At 36.0% G+C, this 20096-nt stretch overlaps 1 protein-coding gene across 1 annotated transcript in view; it reads left to right on the plus strand.

Moving 5' to 3' along the window:
* Positions 1-17616, plus strand: part of CLPX (caseinolytic mitochondrial matrix peptidase chaperone subunit X) — a 35514-nt gene extending 17898 nt beyond the window's left edge. The window contains exons 6-14 of the mRNA XM_069458860.1: positions 979-1020; positions 3171-3347; positions 3725-3889; positions 4805-4893; positions 5884-6048; positions 9777-10076; positions 11687-11779; positions 14499-14605; positions 15884-17616. Coding sequence (XP_069314961.1) covers positions 979-1020; positions 3171-3347; positions 3725-3889; positions 4805-4893; positions 5884-6048; positions 9777-10076; positions 11687-11779; positions 14499-14605; positions 15884-15974 — 1229 coding nt within the window. The 3' untranslated portion in view covers positions 15975-17616. The remainder of the gene's footprint in view (positions 1-978; positions 1021-3170; positions 3348-3724; positions 3890-4804; positions 4894-5883; positions 6049-9776; positions 10077-11686; positions 11780-14498; positions 14606-15883) is intronic.
* Positions 17617-20096: the final 2480 nt, after the last annotated feature.

Consider the following 20096-nt stretch of genomic DNA (forward strand, 5'->3'; position numbering starts at 1 on the left):
AGGTAAATACTGTTTCTTAAAACTTTTGTTTTCAGTTGTATGTGCATGGGATCTGAATCACAAAGTAAAATGTATTCCTTGTTGAGGATCTCAGTAAATGTTTAAAAGCCACTGGGGTAGAGATTGAGACATCATCTTTGAATTATAGACTTCACCACTAGTTCCTCATGAATAGATCATTGCAATGCTCTCTACAACTATGAGTTCTTCTCTTTTGGGTTCAGGATACAGAATTTCATTTGCCTATGTCAGAGATGTGTAGGGATGCTAACTTTAATATAACATATCCAACAATCTTTCTTCTTTGGGCCCTAGCTACAGAGTTCAAGGTTAAGGGTAAATTTGTAAGTGATTTAAAGTGTAATTCCCATTAATGATAGATTCTAATATACCAATATACTATAATCTCAACTTACTGTGGGCAGTAATGTGTGTTACATTAATAGAATGATTTTATAAAAAAAAAAAATCTATGAATAAGTAAAATGTAAATATTTAAGTTTTTGTGTTGTTGACCAGAGGGTCCTGATTTCTGATTTAGGCCTACAGTCCATTTTGCATTCTTTTAGTCATCATTGTACAATTTGAAGGAGTTTTGCTAAATCCTTAAATTTATAAAACTATAATATCTTGATTATCTTTAGTAGCTACTGAATATATAACTGATTTCAATGAAGATACTTGTTCATTTGCTGTACTTACTGCAAAAATAATTATGTGATAGTATCAGTTACTTTATTTTTAGAAAGTGTAAGTCATAACTAATGGAAGACTTGGAACCTTCATTTTTATAAGGTCCAAAAGCACTGTCTAATCATGGAGTGAAATTTTTTTATAATGTGAAAAGCTGAACAAAATGTTAACACAGCGTTTAAATATATTTGGAAGAGGGCAGGAAGTGGAATACTCACTGTTTGTTCCCTCAAACTAAACAAATATGTCATATTTTCATGTTACCATTTTTATCCTCTTTCTTAGAATTAGAAATAAGAAGACGGGAGGATGAGTACAGATTTACAAGTAAGTGACCTCTGCTCAGGTCCTCCTCTCTAATCATTCTTCCTTTTGCCATAGACCTCAGTGAAGTGTTTCAGCAGTAATAATGGTAGACATGTATTTATTTTCTTATATATTAGCAAGAAAGATATATAAATTTGTTTATCATACATGTAATATATAACTTTGGAATAGTTTTTCATAGCTAATTTGTGTCATTTGTGTTGTTATTTCAGGTATTTGATCTTTTCTGTTGTGATACTTCTTAAAGCATAATTTAGAGACATATAAAGTATTATATATAGTTTTCCTCTATTAATATAGACATATTAATAGGAGTTACAGTTCTTTAAATCTTTAAATCTGTAGTTTGCTATTTTATATCTTCTTTTTTTTTTTTTTTTTTTTTGCCAAACTACGATTAGAATTGGCCTGGTTGTAGGTGACAGAAATTTTGGGGAGGCAAGGCATATTATCTTCTAGTTTCTCTTTGTGGAGAAACCAGTTTCTTTTTTGGTATTTGTGAAACTTATATAGTCTTGCAAATTATGAATAAGCATTGACTCATTGTTTCCAGCCCTGGACTGCCCCTATAGGCATTAGATGGTCTGAGGGAGGGTGTGAAGGTACCTGATACACCAAGGAGAGTAGTCATTCTGATTTCTTTTACTTATTACTTTGTAGGTAGATATAGTTGCTGCACAGAGAGTAAAGGTTCAAGGGGTGTCTTAGAAAGATTCACATGGCCTTTTCTTTTAGTGATTGAAATAATAAAAGAAAATTGGCTAAGTTTGACACTTTTACATTTGCCTTTGAACCAAGGAGTGTTAAATATCTACTATTTGAAATGTACTATATGTACAGGATGAGCCATGAGAATATAACTGGTTTACCAACTCTGGCATAACATTTATTATATGTAATAAAATATTATCTTCAGTTATTTTTAAATTTATGAAAATGCTGATTATACTATGCATGGTAAAATTGAGAAATACAATAAATGTAATAGAATTAGATTATTTATAAGGATGTAAGACCTAAATAATAAGCTTTAGGTGCATGTGTAATATTTCATAATCAAAAATATAATCAAATATGCAATCAGTGCCATACTTATAAATGTGAGCTAATGGCTAGTGAAACTAATATGAATTAGTAAAGAAAGTCTATAGTGAGTATTTTAAAGACATGTCATGTAATATGTAGTAATGTATTGTAACTTAAATGTTAGCAGTATATAAGAACTTAGGAAAAAAGCAAATATTTCAAATATTTGGAAAATAGATTTAGAAACAAATATTTCAAAAGCTTAAATATAATTTATTGTCATGTGTGGTTGTGTTTTATATGGGACTTCAGATTTATTTATTTTTTTATTATTATTTTTTTTTTGAGACAGAGTCTCGCTTTGTTCCCCGGGCTAGAGTGAGTGCCGTGGCGTTAGCCTAGCTCACAGCAACCTCAAACTCCTGGGCTTAAGCGATCCTACCGCCTCAGCCTCCCGAGTAGCTGGGACTACAGGCATGCGCCACCATGCCCGGCTAATTTTTTCTACATATATTTTAGTTGGCCAGATAATTTCTTTCTATTTTTAGTAGAGATGGGGTCTCGCTCTTGCTCAGGCTGGTCTTGAACTCCTGATCTTGAGCGATCCACCCGCCTCCAAATCAGTTGCATTTTGTTCTTATACCTTCCAACCATATGTTTGATATTAATAGGACAGGTATTACGGGCTCAAGCAATCCTTCTGCCTCAGCCTCCCAAGTAGCTGGGACTACAGGCATGTGCCACCATGGCCAGCTAATTTTTTCTAGATATATTTTTAGTTGTCCATTTCTTTCTATTTTTAGTAGAGATGGGGTCTCACTCTTGCTCAGGCTGGTCTTGAACTCCTGAGCTCGAGCAATCCTCCCGCCTCGGCCTCCCAGAGTTGCTAGGATTTACAGGCATGAGCCACCGCTCCTGGCCAGCTTGAGGTTTCTTGTATGATCATTGTGTGTGTATCTTTGTGACGAGATAAGTTGAGATTTCTTCCTTTTTAGGTAAGACAGAATGTCAAAATATTTAAATTTTTCTAAATAGATAGTTGGTTTTAGATGTAGGGTTTTATGGGGCATTTTTTTCAAGTAAATTTAAATGAAGCTCAAGTTATTCCTTTGGCATTTTTTCAGAATTGCTTCAGATTGCTGGAATTAGCCCACATGGTAATGCTTTAGGAGCATCAATGCAGCAACAGGTAAATCAACAAATACCTCAGGAAAAACGAGGAGGTGAAGTATTGGATTCTTCTCACGATGACATAAAACTTGAAAAAAGTAATATTTTGCTGCTTGGACCAACTGGGTCAGGTAAATAACTTCCTGAGAAAATTTCCTACTCATTTAAAAAAATAGAATATAAATGATTCTATAACCTGTATCTTATGATTGGGGCATTCTGGCTCTTGAGAAGAAAATCTAAGGCCAGTCTTCCAGATACATTATCAGTGTCCTGCATAGGCTTCAAGCTAAATTTGAGGCATAGCTGTTGCCCTTCAGGCCAGTTTCTAACATCTTAACAGGAATAATAAAGTAAATAACAAACAACTAGATCTAAATCGTAGTAGAAAAAGGATGTAGCAATTAACTTTTTATTATATACTACTCAAATTTATTTTGCATTTTTGTTAAAAAATTGTGTGCCAATATATTTTTAGTAAATGTTTAGTTACTGTTTCTATTTGTAGGTAAAACCCTGCTGGCACAAACTTTAGCTAAATGCCTTGATGTCCCTTTTGCTATCTGTGACTGTACAACTCTGACTCAGGCTGGATACGTAGGTGAAGATATTGAATCTGTGATTGCCAAACTGCTCCAAGATGCCAATTATAATGTAGAAAAGGCACAACAAGGTATGTTTTCAGCATAGCTCGTCTGTCCCCAGGTTTAGTTTTAGTGTTAAGAGATAATAGAATTCTTATTTTGAGTCAAGGACTAGAATTCTGTAATTATATAAAAATACCCATGTTATATAATTTCTGCATACTAATTAAGGGCCACAAAGTTTGCTTTGCCTTATTGTCATAAGATGGCTGCTAGGGTGACAACAGGCCAAATTATTATTCCATTAGGTCCTTAATACTGTATTATCATTGCTTTTCTTAGTCTAACTCAAATAAATTTATGAATTATTAATGGACGTTAGATTCTCATGTTAGTTGTAGAAATGTGAGAGTTTTCATTAGTTATGCTCATTGACCATAACCACTTTGGACTCCTATCCTAATGCTTGGGTTAGGGAAGAGATGAGGTGGGGGCAAGGGAGGAGAATGCTGGATGAGTTTAGAAGCAGTTTAGCCTGTTGACCTACAGGATGTCATAGATGCTGCATTTCTCCTTTCTCCATCTATCATCTGTCCTTGTTTACACAAAGAGCTTGACAGCTCCCTGTTCAAATTCCTTTAAGGCAAGAATATAGGTGGCAAAGGGTAAAAGCAAGCTAAAGTTTTGCTATTACCAGCACTGCATATACCTTCTACTTCTGTGCTATTAAGAACTTAGAAACTTTGGTAGGGTAAGAAACTGTTGTTTAAGAGATTTGGTTATCATACCCAAATGATATTCTATAAAATAAATTACAAAAAAGTTGTACAGAGTGATGAATGGGAGAGAGAGGAGTGTATTTTTAGAATATCAAGCCATTGCATATGTTAAATATGAAAGATTGAATAAATAACCTTGCTCTCTAGCTACCTACTCTTTTAAATCTGAGCCTATCTTGTGTCTGTCTTTTTCATATTATAAATTGAATCCTCCTTAAATTATAGGAATTGTCTTTCTGGATGAAGTAGATAAGATTGGCAGTGTGCCAGGCATTCATCAGTTGCGGGATGTAGGTGGAGAAGGCGTTCAGCAAGTAAGCAGTTGAATATTTTGTTCAAGCCCACTAAAAGGAATACATCAACCTCTCCCAAATATTGTACGTTTGGTTTCACATTCAATTAGATTCTGTTTTGTTTATTTCTCCCACCCCAAACTCCACATACCATTTTAAAGTAGGTCAAATCCTAAAAGAAAGTTGTTGATGATTTTTAATAACAAATTACCTTGCTTAGGAAATTGAAAATATTTTGAAAAACAGAAAAAATGAAATTTAATCTTTGTTGTTTTTATTCCTCAAAGGCCCAGTTAAACATTTTTAGAAGACTCTTGAAGAAAGTTCTGGTTCTGACTAGACATGAATGAACTATGTACATGTTTCTTACACCTTCCATTTAGTTAGAAGATAGATACAAATTAGTATTTCATTCCTTGCAGAGTCATAGCTGAAATCACAATAATCTGTTGGTCAACTTGACCTTTTAATGGTAACTGATTATAACATAAACTACTAAAGGATGAGGAGAATTGCTTCACTTTTTTTTTTGACAGAGACATAGGTATGATAACACTTATATAATAAAATGTGCGGGATAATTTTTTTAATAAGGCATCTCAAAATATAGGTATTCTCAAAGTTTAGGAGAATAGAATTTTAATTTATGTGAAAGACATAGGTTCAACTATTTTCAAATTTTGAATATTCCCACCATATGTGGGTGCTCTTTTATAATGTCGTGATTCTGTCTTTATGTCAGAAGTTATGTCTTCACTGTCAAAAACAACCTCTTAGGTTGGCTGTTTGCTAAATTACGATGTTTCAAGAGTCCTGTAATCATTTCAAACAAATTTATGAATTATTAATGTGATAAATGCATTAGATTTTCATGTTGTAGAAATGTGGGAGTTTTCATTAGTTATCCTCATGGACCATAACCACATATTATTTTCCCCATTGAATCCCATTATCTAAAATACAGTAAATAATATGCTTATATGGTGATGCTATAAATCATTCATTCTTTAGGGTCTACTAAAACTACTAGAAGGCACAATAGTCAATGTTCCAGAAAAGAATTCCCGAAAGCTACGTGGAGAAACAGTACAAGTTGATACAACAAACATCCTGTTTGTTGCATCTGGTGCTTTCAATGGCTTAGACAGAATCATAAGCAGGAGGAAAAATGAAAAGGTAAGTGTATCTGAGTGGTTACTAAAAGGATAGAGAGCATTTAAAGGATGGATACTCAGTTTCTATTCTCATATCTGCTGGCTACCCATCATGAATTTTTAAGAGTTAGGTTTTCTTAGAGCAGATCAGAAACATACAGTAAGTCCTCACTTAGCATTATTGATAGATTCTTAGAAACTGTGACTTTAAGCAAAATCATGGATAACAAAACCAATTTTTTTTCTTATTGATGTTAGAAGGAAATGATGTTATTCATAGACCTGCTATACATCTTTCCCTTAAAGTTGCAGTTTCCAAGAACCTATAGATGATGTTAAGTTAGTTTTTAAAAACTATTCCTAGTTTTCAAAAAATTTTCAGAGCAATAAATTAGAAGATTTCTAAATATCATCTATATGCAGGCATTTTTAAAGTTTAACTTGATGAGTTCAATTTAATATTTTATTTAAGGAGTTCTTTTATTATTCTAGTTAGATGCTATATCAGTAAAATTTCTATTCATTCCTCCTGCCCAATTCACTAGAGCCCAATAAGCAGCTTATCTCCATTGCCCCTGCTTATAGAGTCTTAGATCACTGCCGACACTCACAAACGGAGGGAAGCATTTTGGGATTTAGAGGGAAGGGTTGTGATCCTGCCTAGTTTTATATATGTTTTTTAAGCATCCTTATAAGCCCTGCTGTTAACTGGGGCTGGGACTGTTTCTTCAAATCTTGAAGGTACATGCCCCATACCTATTTGTTGACTGATGACAATAAAATGTAATGTCAACATAAGAAGCTCAGAAAACACCTATATTTTCCATGTTTTTGTGTTTTACATAATAGCCACAAATGATCACTTTTATATTATATAGCATTCTACCTAAATGAGTATGTCATAAATCAGCTGTTTGCTATATTGCTTGCTATAAGTCTTCTTAGCCTTGAATGCATTAGTTTAAGTAGCAATTCAGTAGTAGTAAAAAAAAAAGTAATAATAATGCTGCTAATGGTTGCCCATGGTAGCTCCTTTGCCTAGCCTAGATGAGAAAATACTTTTACAAATACTAACTGAGCCATGTAATGTTGTTATTCCTCAGTACCAGGCCTTACTCAGCATGGATAAGGTTAGATTTTTATTTTTCTGCTAATTGGTGTAGAATTTCTTTTTTTTTTTTTTTTTTTTTTGATGTAGAATTTCAGTAGCAGGAAAAACATATATTAAATGTGAAAATTTGTTTTTCTTGCTATTGAAATTCTGCATAAATTAGCCTAGCAAATTAGAAGAAATTATCTTTTTGTGTATGTGTTGAGAAAGAGATAACCTTATTTTTTTTTTTTTTTTGAGACAGAGTCTCACTTTGTTGCCCAGGCTAGAGTGAGTGCCATGGCGTCAGCCTAGCTCACAGCAACCTCAAACTCCTGGGCTCAAGCGATCCTACTGCCTCAGCCTCCCGAGTAGCTGGGACTACAGGCATGCGCCACCATGCCCGGCTAATTTTTCTATATATATATTTTTAGTTGTCCATATAATTTCTTTCTATTTTTAGTAGAGACGGGGTCTCGCTCTTGCTCAGGCTGGTCTCGAACTCCTGACCTTGAGCGATCCACCCACCTCGGCCTCCCAGAGTGCTAGGATTACAGGCGTGAGCCACCGCGCCCGGCCGAGATAACCTTATATCTGAAATTCTGTAACCAAAAGCAGAGACCGTGTTCTGATATTGATTTATAATTAATAATTCTTAATACTTCCAAAAAGGATTTGAAACTAGAAAACATGTAGAACAGAACAGTTAAAATGAATGTCAGAAAAAGAATCAGAAACATGTACAAGAAAGGTTTAACTCATAGTTCTGATTTATTGGGAATTAAGTCACACCATTTAGCTGTGAACCTAATGAATATTAGGGGGAAATCATAGGCCCTAGTTCTTACTACCTGAAAGAGGAAGTATATGAGGTCTTCAGGAGATACAAAGTTTGTAAAAAATTTGTCATGTAGATCTTTATGAAAAGGAGAGAGAGATGTAAGACTCTTCGAGAATGATTTTATAGAGGATTAAAAATATCCATGTGGCTGTTGTTTTTATCAACCCTCGTGGAAAGGAAAAGGTACAATATTAAGTAATATATCTAAATTTTAGCCTTATGAAACTGCTTACAGTCCTAAACAATGCCTTTTGCCTTTGCTAATGCCCTCCCCTATCTCAATCCAGTAGGCAAAATACCTGTTCATCTTTTAAAACTCAAACTGTTAAATGATTAATCAGTTCCTCTATGAAGGCTTTCTTGGTTGATTCTCTCCCCAATACATGAAACTTTTTCCTTTACAGTGTCACAGTGCCCTGTACAGTCATCTGTTATTATGCCCATGAAACTTAATGCCCTCATGTGTTCTCCCTCTAAATAAGCCCCTTTAGCATAAGGGCTGTCTTCAGGCTTGTATCCCCAGCATTTTATAATAATGCTTAATAAATGTTTATATATGAATACATATTTATGTGAAAGAAGCATGTGTATATATATTATATATGCTCATATATAATTTTTAAATTATTGAATGAAGGGTATTTTGCTTTCTAATGCATTCTCTACATGGTCAGAGGAATAGTATCTTAGTCTCTTTAGGCTGCGGTAACAAAATACCATAGACTGGGTAGCTCACAAACAACAGAAATTTATTTCTCATAGTACTGGGGACTAGGAAGTCCAAGATCAGGGTACCAGCAGATTCTGTGTCTGGTGAGGACCTGCTTCTTCATAGAAAGCCATCTTCTCACTGTAACCTCATGTGGCAGAACAGGGAGGGATCTTTCTGGGGTCTCTTTATAAGGGCACTAATCCCATTCATGAGGACTCCACCTTTATGACGTAATGACTGCCCAAAGGCTCTACCTCCTGATACCATCACCTTGGGGGTTAGGACATGCGAATTTTGGGGGACATAAATATTCAGTCCATTGCAAACAGATTTTTAGCTTAGGCTATATTCTCACATATCATTTACTTCTGTTCTTTTGACAAGCTGTATGACATGTAAAATTAAACTTGATCTGACAGTTGCCTGGAGTACAGTTTATGTTGACCGAAGCAAGATCTATGCCTTTATATCTCCACCCTTGTTCAGCAAAGTTAGTATTTTTGATGTCATCCTTATGTGTGCTTTACAAAATCTAAATTATCTAACTCATAGGCTGATGTATGCAGCCCAAAATCATGATTTTAGTAGAATGGTTAGCAGTTACGTAAGACACTTGAGGGTAATTTTCTCATAAGGCTGCTTGTTCCATAGGCACTACTCTAGTTTACCATATTACAAAATTAACTTTGGTTACAAAAAAATTACTGTCTCCATTTTTATATTTTTTACACCTTTTAGAAGCCACACATGTCTAGAAGTCTTGTATAAGCCCTGCTACCTAATTATTCTGGGGACTTCTTTTATAGTTCTTACTTATCTACTTTTATTAGAATTCATTCTTTGAGGGTTGGTTATTACATAGTTGTTAGGTTCTCAGCTCTGAAGGCAGACAGACCTGAGTTCAAATTCTGGCTTTGCCACTTCAAACAACAAGACCTTGGTCAAGGTACTTCGTCTCTCTAAGCCTGTTTTTTTGCTTTGTAAAATGTGATTGATAATAGAACCTTGATAGAGTTGGGGCTAAGATAACGTGAATTGTGCATGTAAAGTACCTAACGCAATGCAACTTCATTCTACTATTTATAATATGCATCATTTGTTTGGCAGTACCTTGGATTTGGAACACCTTCTAATCTGGGAAAAGGCAGAAGGGCTGCAGCTGCTGCAGACCTTGCTAATCGAAGTGGAGAATCAAATACTCACCAAGACATTGAAGAAAAAGATCGGTTATTACGTCACGTGGAAGCCAGAGATCTCATTGAATTTGGCATGATTCCTGAGTTTGTGGGACGGTTGCCTGTGGTAGTTCCTTTGCATAGCCTAGATGAGAAAACACTTGTACAAATACTGACTGAGCCACGTAATGCTGTTATTCCTCAGTACCAGGCCTTATTCAGCATGGATAAGGTTAGATTTTTATTTTTCATACCTAATGATGATTTTCTTGCTATTGAAATTCTACATAAATTAGCCTAACAAATTAAAAGGAATCCTGCTCATCTAGAATACCAGCCTATTCCATACTAAATATGGACCTAGGAATCAAGGAAGGCACATTATGTTACATTTGAATTTAGGATTTGGCTTTATTTCTTTTGAATTAAAGTCATTGTAGCATAAAGCCCAAGTATAGATAAATGATGCCATCACTCTAGTCCAGCCCCTTCAAGCCAGACACGCAGGATTGTCCTTTCAGCCTTGAAATTCTAAATGTTTTTGTTGTGACATACTATATGTACTTTTGTCTAGGTAAAGTTTTATTAACTCTCACATCTACATCTCTGTAGCCAGACACCTGGAGGTCACTGTAGCCCACACAACCAATCAGATAGCAAATGGTTTGGGTTTTATGAACTTAGTGTCACTAAATATCAGTTTCCTCTTTTCCATTGTCACTGCCACAAGTCAAGCCCCTTTATCATTCTTCACCTTGACCCATGCATTTGGTTCCTAATTGGTCTGCCTATCTCTAGTCTGTGTCTGACCTCCACCACCAAAATATCATTATCTTCCTCTTTACTTCCAGAATGGATCACTTAAAAATTATTGAGCACAGTTCCCAGCAAATATATATTAAGTTCTCAATAAGTATTTGTTGAGTGAATAAACACAAGGCTCATTCTTTTTACTCTCCTGCTTAAAATCTTTCAGTGGTCCCTTAGTCTTACTTAGATGACTGGACTCCACTTTGGTGCTCCATTAGCACCATGTACGTACACTGGACTGTAAATGCTAGTTTACTAATCTGTCACCACCCAATAGACTGTAAGTTGCTTGAGGACAAAGATGTCTAAATTATCATTCAGTCGGAATGTGTAAAGATACAGGTCCAGTAATGTTGAAAAAAGTACATGTTAATCTAGAATACCTCTTCAAGCTTAAGAACAAACTTGTGATTCATAGTACTGATACTGTCATAGGTTAATTGATACAGAAACAAGTGCTTTTTAAAGGCAGAGTTCGAAAACACCATGGAAATAGTCACTTCACTTAAATATTACATTTTCTGGAGGTAGAAATTAATAAGCAAAGCTATTTTAATATTTAATACCAAGATCGTATGAATTCTGTTGTTAAAGTATTTTGTGGGATTTTTAAAAATATTATCTCAATATTTGAACTCTACTATTATGAAATTTGTGGTAATTTAAAGGGACTTGTCTGAAGTTTTTACCTTTGTCTTATGGGATGAAAGGGTTAGTAACACTCTTTAAAATGTAGTAAGTTATAGGGACCCAATGGAGATTTTCTAGGAGGAAAATGATAAAGTCTAAGTGATACTTCAGTCTGAAAGGATATAGGGTCAGTCAAGACATAGAGATTCTGACCCTGCCTGTGTTTCTGGATATTATTGAATCAGTTTACTTAACTCTCTGGAACTTATTTTAGTTTTAAAATTGTGTGATTCTAAGAAGACCAGCAATGGTGATAGGTAGTAATAGTTAATAGATCAAATGCTATATGGTTATATTATAAAGGATTATCTAAGTTCTAACTTATTTTTAATGTATTTGTAGTGTGAACTGAATGTTACTGAGGATGCTTTGAAAGCTATAGCCAGATTGGCACTAGAACGAAAAACAGGTGCACGAGGCCTTCGGTCCATAATGGTAAGTTGGCATTATTCTACAAAAACTAGATTATTTCTTGGTCTGAGTTTTGAGAATATTAAGCTTCCCTGTTTTTCTTTTGGAAATATATCTAGAGAATTGGCCTAATTCTTTATGATTTTGTTTTTATGTTTTTGGTTTTTATGATTTTGGTTTTTTATCACAGTAGATTATATTTTGCTTTTTTCCAAAAAGAAAAGGTGTTTGCAACAAAAGACACACACAATATGATTAATGAAATAGAAAATCAGGATCATGGGAAGGAGAATTTCAAGAAATTCTATATGGGCCTCAGAGCCCTTTTTCAGAACTATTAAAATCCCCATTCTTGTTTATTTGTTTGAAAGTAGGTTGCAGGTACCTTTTTTTTTTTTTTGAGATAGGGTCTTACTATGTTGCCCAGGCTAGTCTCAAACTCCTGGCCTCAAACAGTCCTCCCACCTCAGCCTCCCAAAGTGCTGGGATTATGGTCATGAGCCACCACACCTGTTGAACTCACTATTTTTTATTTTGTTACAGATCCTAGGGACCTGGACTATTTTCCTGCCACCACCCACTCTCTTCCTTAGAGTTCTCCCCGCTATGCCCAGGTCTAGCTGTACAGCAGGTTACTATTTCCCTAAGCAAGCTCCCAAAGCAAGAATATGTTCCTATTTCCTTTTAAGGATTTCCCTGTTAACTATCACATCTTCAGTCTCAATAGGACTTTTGATTGGATCTACACATTCATCACAGACAGTTTGATATTATGCTTTCTGATGAGAGCCTGGACTTAAGGTGTTACTGATTCAGGACAGATTTGTAAACATGCAAACTAGAAGTAAAGGTTATATAGTTGACATTTTTTAGAAAATTTGGTGTACTCAGCCAGTATTTTCCTTTAGATGGAGTATAATCCGGCCCCTACATGTAGGCAAAACTAGTAGTTATCTATAGTAAACAACTTTAGATCTACTGCAGCTCTTGAGGCAAACGCTCATTTTAAGTCATAGTTTGAAATTGAAGAGCTTGGTAGAGATGATTTAAGATTAAACTGTTTTCAAATTCAGGATTACCAGTTGACCTCCTTAGTCATAGAATAAGCCAGAAATACTTCTGAGTTAACATTTGAGTCTGAAAATATAGTCTTTTATATGTGCATGTTGACAAAAAAAAAGCCACTACTGCTGATAAATAGCTTACCTTTATAGAAAGCCTTCTCTAAATTTAGTTATTTGTTTTTTTTCAGTCCTGACACTTAGTAGTATTTTCATTTTTGTCCTTTTGAGTTTATACATTTGCTCTCACTCAACCTCCCAACCTCCGTACTGTTTTTGTGGGTCTCCAGGTGGGTCATTGGTGGGAGACTTTGGGGGACTAGTTCATGCTTGGTGGGAAGAACTTGAACTTGTAAACACCAAGTTGAGGGTATTTATGATCCGGGGAGGTGGCAGATTCCCCCATTAAACCCTTCTTTATACAAGTCCTGCCTTCCCTCTCCCTATTCTTAAATGAGTCAGGAGGGAGAACTCCTGAGTCACCCGCAGCAGAGAGAAGGGACTTTTGAGAGTGTCTTCCTCCTTATTTGCCGCAGCTAGTTGAGAACACCAGGAAGTGATCCTTGCCTCAGCCTGCCCTAGGCTTGGGTGTCGTGTCATTCCCCCCAGTGTGACCAGGCAGCAGTGACCTCAGTTATCAGGGACTTAGTCACTCCAGTGACTCCACCCCTTTCCTCTTCTCCTCAATCTCTCACTTACACTCTCTGCCCCTCTTCAAGACTAGGGGAGAGGAGGGTGGCTGGAACCCAGAAATGCCACTCTCCCAAGTTGGCCAGGACTATCTGGAACTCAGTATCTGTAAAAGTACTAGGTTTGGCATTACAGTTTTATCCTTCTCCAGAATGCGTTGCACTTCCTGTTTTAGGCTATTCTTACTTCTCCCTGTAGCAAAACAATTCTATCTTATTTGAGACCACCTTAAACAGAACCTCTCCTCGTTATGGTTGCTTTCCCTCCCCTTCTGTTTCCCATTTTTCTCTAATCCAGAATTCTCAATCCGAACAACTGGTTTGAGTCCTGGCTCGGCTTCTTTCCCCTTCTAGCTGCGTGACCTTGAGTGAACCACAACTTTTCTGGACCTAGTTTGTTTGTCTGTGAAACCGGGTCCAAACCTCTACCGAGCCCCAGTCTACTGCGCCACGCCTGTTGTGAGGATCACGTGAGAAAGCTCTTTGTGAGCGGTAAAAAGCAATAGAAATGTTAGCTATGCTAATTATGGACAGCTAGTCACTCTTCCAGAACCCTTTCTTTTCCTTTGGGACCAGCCCTACAAACCCACTTCAGTCTGACACTTCTCCCCACCCTCTGCTCACTGTGGTGTCTGTGCGCCAGCCGTGCCAACTTCTCTGAATTTAGTTAGAAGCTATTTTAATATTAAGAATATGAGCCGGGTGCAGTGGTTTGCGCTTATAGTTCCAGCTACTCGGGAGGCTAAGGCAGGAAGATCACTTGAGCCCAGGGGTTAGAGACCAGCCTGGGTAATACAGGAAGACCTCATCTCTTTAAAAAAAAAAAAAAAAAAATGCTTTACATATGTATGAGTGCATACATTCAGCACTCAGTTCCTAGTGCATAATACAGAGTGAAATAATACTTTTTGAGTGAGTAGATTCAATTGGTGATTTATAGAATTTTGTTTGTAACCTGTTTTCCATGTAAATCATTACTTTTTATCTCTTTAGGAAAAGCTGTTACTAGAACCAATGTTTGAAGTCCCTAATTCTGATATTGTTTGTGTGGAGGTTGACAAAGAAGTAGTAGAAGGAAAAAAGGAACCAGGATATGTTCGGTAAAGTATATTTTCAAGCCAGAACAGATCTAAAATTTAAGATCAGCTCCTTCTTGCTGTGGGTTATTGGTCTGTCATTTAAAAATTACATAAAAATCCTTATGCTTGTAAGGGAAGCAATAATCTTAAGTTTTCTGTAGAAAAATCTAATTTGAGTTTATAAAATAATAGTATTTTTGTGTCTTTTTTGAAAATTGATCTTCAAAATCAACCTCTATTTTCTCCTAAAAAAAAGTATCAAAAGAGACATAAAACCAATACAAATGAGATTAAAATGAATTTTTGCTACTAATTCTCTAAAAGTCTTTGAATGACTTTTTTATGTCTTTCACAAGTCCAAAACTTTATCATAATTTTTTCTCCCAGTACTATATCATATCAGTTGATAAATTCAACATATCTTTCACTGCTTTATTTATCTATTCCAGGGGTCAGCAAACTTTCTAATAAAGGGCCTGAGAAATACGTTAGGTCCATAAAGTCTGTATTACAACTACTCAACACTGCCCTCATGGCACAAAAGCAGCCATGGACGATATGTAAATAAATGAGTATGTTTGGGTTCCAATAAATCTTTATTTACAAAAAGAGGCAATGGACTAGATTTGGCTTGCAAAATCTAATAGTTTACTAACCCTGATTTATTCAATAAGTATTTATTATACAGAGCTTAATGTTAATGTTACCTACACACAAGTTAGGTTTCAGTTGAACTCAGTCACAAGGTATATGTTTTATGTTTGTTTATCTTCCAAGATAACTTTGGAGGCAGTTAATTGGTTTTGAACAGCCTCAGTTATTCAGAAAGATGTAATCTTTTATTTCTCTTGTTTAATGACATTGATATGTGACTTTAAAAGGAATTGTGATGGTCTAAATCATAAGTTTGACTAATTTGAGTCAAGTCAGATTCGGTCAGAAGTAATCAGCTTCTTTACCACATACATATGCTAAATTAAAACATTTGAGTTGAAATAACAGATTCTACTTTATTTGTTGGAGAAAAGGATTTTTTAACCCTTCATAATTGAACATTTGTCCATTTAATTCAGTAATAAATTTGTTAGGGAAAATGTTGGGAAATTTATTTGCAACTCTTGGTTGTGTAATCTGTTTCCCACATTTCACTACTATGCAAACAATATTTAAAATGCCCTGAATATTTTCTATTTTTGTGGCTTTTTTAGCTAGATGATTAATTTACTATTCTAAGTCTAGAAATCATGTTTAACTCCAATTTTTATTTAAAAAACAAATAAACATGGCTTTTCATTATAGGGCTCCAACAAAAGAATCCTCCGAAGAGGAATATGACTCTGGCGTTGAAGAAGAAGGATGGCCTCGCCAGGCAGATGCTGCGAACAGCTAAACTGTCAGAGTCCTGTCCTGTATATAAAGCTTCTCCTTCTTTTGTTTAGGATCATAACTGTCTCTACAGTCTGATATTAAAGGCATTGGATCTATCTTGGCTATCGTACATGGTCAGAGAAGCCTTTAGGATAAGAATCAGATCATGTATATTATTGTAACATCACATTGATTTATACAGAGGACATTATGTGGACTTTAATGATACAATGTTTAGAGATAAATGTACATTATTTTGGTTCAGTTTTTAAAAAATATGCTTTAACAAAATTCTTAGGAATTCTTTTAAGCAATGCAGGTATTGCAATAACTGTGGATTTTACAATAATGTTACTCTACAAATGGGAAAATAAATTCTTTAAAATTAAATGTTGGGATACCATTCTTTAGTGTTACCTTTTTCTACTTACATTTGTTTCCTGAAAATACCAGAATTTTATTCATGTGAAAAATTGGACCAGGTAGTTTTCAAATTGTTAAAAATTTCATGAAAAAATACCCTCAAGAACCATATTTTGATGATTTGTTTAGCTATATTCTTAGTCTTATCTGCTAATGCATGACACTAACTTCCCAATTGGCACTATAAAAAAGGCCATTCTCTTACTGATTTGTCTGATTTATTTGCCATCTTTGATCCATTTTGGTACCATGAGTGAGTAGATGGAATTGAAGTCTGGCTTAAATCTTCAGAAAAAGATTATACATCTGATTCTATAAATAGCATGCAGTATTAGCCATAGCAATGGCTATATGCGGAACTAAATATCCTGATATTGTTTACTTACCTAAAGTACTGAGCTAGTTTTTTTGTTTTGTGTTTTGGTGCCGAACATTTGTTTAATTCTTTGGCTTCACAGAACATTAAAGAAAATATGTGTTTTGCTATCTGCCAAAGTGAATATGTCACACTAACATATGTTACTAACATTCATTATATTACAAAACTAAAAAGTAGGGGGGACATTTGGTACTTGAAAATTGTATCATTTGATTCCATAATTATTAAAATATTTGGGTTTGGGTACCTTTTAAGTTTTTTTCTTTCCTTCTGTAATGACACAAGTTTCTATATTATTCAATGCAATCTCATTTATAATTATTATAAATCAGAGTTTTTTTTTTTTTTTTTGGTTTATAGACTCTAGAGTTTTCCTTTTACCTACTTTTGCTTATGAAAAAAACCTTAAGCTATTAGCAAATTCTAAATCCTGTTGATGAAGAGTTGAGCCTTCTATGATGTAATGAAAAGGGATGTAAGATACCTATTTATGGCTGGGGTAGGACCAGAAATGCACTTTGTATTATAGAGTATTTAAGGATAGTCACTATAATATGGCGCAGAAATAGGTATCCTTCTTAGTCTCCCCAATAATGGTTCAAGATCTTCTCAGGAAGTCTTTCATATTATAATTCTGTTCATTATCTTTCTCTTATAGCATCATTTTCCTTTTTGTAGAGTGGAGATCAGACTAGCTTCTAAACATGTAGAGGGTAATCCTCCAAAAATGGGCTGGGAGACATTTTAGTTACAACAACTTACATTTGGTTTTGGAAGTTGCTAACAAAGCATAATCGATGTTTTTAAATCAAACACAACTGAGTCTAACTACAATTTGTATCTTGGAACTTATGTTTTGGCATTTGAATAAAACAAAAGGTCTAAATGAAAGCCAACGTGGTGGTGTGTCCATACTGCAACTTGCATTGACAACAACAAGCAGGGCCAAAGCAGTGCCATTTTTAAAAGGGCACAGTTGTCATATGAGCTGCTTTATTCTAGGGATTGGTTAATCTGTGGCACTTCATAGGCCTCTAACTCTTCTAGTTGTAGATCCACAAAATTTAAGGTTTTTATTGAAAATCCTTACTTAAGTGTCCCTCACAGAACATGACGCTAGGGATCCAGATCAAGATTTTTAAGAAACTACTTTTTTTTTTTTTTTTTTTTTGAGACAGAGTCTCACTCTGTTGCCCGGGCTAGAGTGAGTGCCGTGGCGTCAGTCTAGCTCACAGCAACCTCAAACTCCTGGGCTTAAGCGATCCTACTGCCTCAGCCTCCCGAGTAGCTGGGACTACAGACATGCGCCACCATGCCCGGCTAATTTTTGTGTGTGTGTGTGTGTATATATATATATATATATATATATATTTTAGTTGTCCATATAATTTCTTTCTATTTTTAGTAGAGACGGGGGTCTCACTCTTGCTCAGGCTGGTCTCGAACTCCTGACCTCGAGTGATCCACCTGCCTCGGCCTCCCAGAGTGATAGGATTACAGGCGTGAGCCACCGCGCCCGGCCTGAAACTACTTTTTTTTTTGAGACAGAGTCTCACTCTGTTGCCTAGGCTAGAATGCCGTCAGCCTAGTTCACAGCAACCTCAAACTCCTGGGCTCAAGCGATCCTCCTGCCTCAGCCTCCCGAGTAGCTGGGACTACAGGCATGCACCACCATGCCCGGCTAATTTTTCTATATATATTTTTAGTTGTCCATATAATTTCTTTCTATTTTTAGTAGAGACTGGGTCTCGCTCTTGCTTAGGCTGGTCTCGAACTCCTGACCTCGAGCTATCCTGCCTTGGCCTCCTAGAGTGCTAGGATTACAGGCGTGAGCCACTGTGCCCGGCCCAAGAAACTAGTCTTGTAGGGGAAGCAAACACAAATTTCAGTGCATTTTAATAGTGGAGGTGAAGTACCAGGTGTGGTGGTACAGAAGATGGGTCTGTAAGAACATGTAGGAATAAGCCAGAAAAGAATAATGAGAATTAAATCAAAATCTCAGAGGTGTAAAACAGCAAATAGGGAGCCTTAGATAACAATGACTTACCTATTAATACTCTGAGACTACCATTTAATAGTCTCTCTGTCCAGCTAAAGACATTGCCTCATATTTCATTGAGAGATCATCATCAGATGGAACTCATCGTCCTACTGTCTATAAATCTACCCACTTCATCATGCAACCTTTCTAGTTAAAACTGAAGAATTCCTGTTAACGAAAACTCAATCACTCCACATATGTTTTGGGTCCCATCATCCCCTCTCATTTCTCAAGGCCTGTAAGCCCACTTTTTCGGGCTAAACCAATGTATGCCTTCCACGTATGGATTTATGACTTTACCTGTAACCCCTGGCTCCCTGAAATGTATAAAACCAAACTGTAACCCAACCACAGCAAATCCACTTGCTCAAGACTTGAGCATGGCTCTGGGTCATGGTCCTCAAATTTGGCTCAGAGTAAATCTCTTTAAAATTATTTTACAGAGTTTGGCTTTTTTTTCCGTTTACAAGGACAAATGAGGAATCCTGCCAGTGATGGAAATGTTCTGTCTTGACTTTATCAATGTCAATATCTTGGTTATGATATTGTACTATAATTTTGCAAGATGTTACCAGTAGGGGAAATTGGGTTAAAGGTACACAGATTCTCCCCGTATTGCTTCTTACAATTGCCTATGAATCCACAATTGTCTAAAGTAGAGTTTAATTTAAAAAATCTAATGTGGCACTGCCTTCCCTTCCCCTCCTGCTTAAAATCAATAGTTTCCCGTTGTTCTTAAGATATGAGACCCTGGACGTTATGATTTCTGTCCACCTCCCCAGGATCACCAAACTCCCCTCAGGCTTTCTGTGCTTTATCCACGGCTGGTATTCTATCAATCCTCCCACGAGACACACTCCTATCTACTAGGGGGCCTTTGAACATGTTCCCATCTAGACTGTGCTTCCCTCTCTTTTTCTATGTAACTCATATTCATCATTTAGATCTCAGCTGAAGTCTCAAATCTTCAGGACAACCTTTCCCAACCTCTTTGACTATATCAAGTATTCATTGTACATCTACATCTACGTTTGCACGATTACTTGATTAATGTGTTTTCTTTACTAGACAGGTAGTTCCATGAGGAGAAAACCTGTATCTCTTAGTCCCGCTGTATGCGGAACGAGTAGCTCCACACCTAGAAAGCTCAGTAAAAATAGTATTTATGAATTGAAGGATAGGTTGAATGAACGCCCAATCGTCCACCGGGCTTTCTGGCGGCGCGTGTGTACTAGCGTCGCGCGTACTAAGACATCACTTCCGCCCGGAAGACTCTCTTGGAAAACCACTCAGATTCCTGT

The sequence above is a fragment of the Eulemur rufifrons genome, chromosome 2, assembly GCF_041146395.1.
Source record: "Eulemur rufifrons isolate Redbay chromosome 2, OSU_ERuf_1, whole genome shotgun sequence".
NCBI classification, from domain to species: Eukaryota; Metazoa; Chordata; class Mammalia; order Primates; family Lemuridae; genus Eulemur; species Eulemur rufifrons.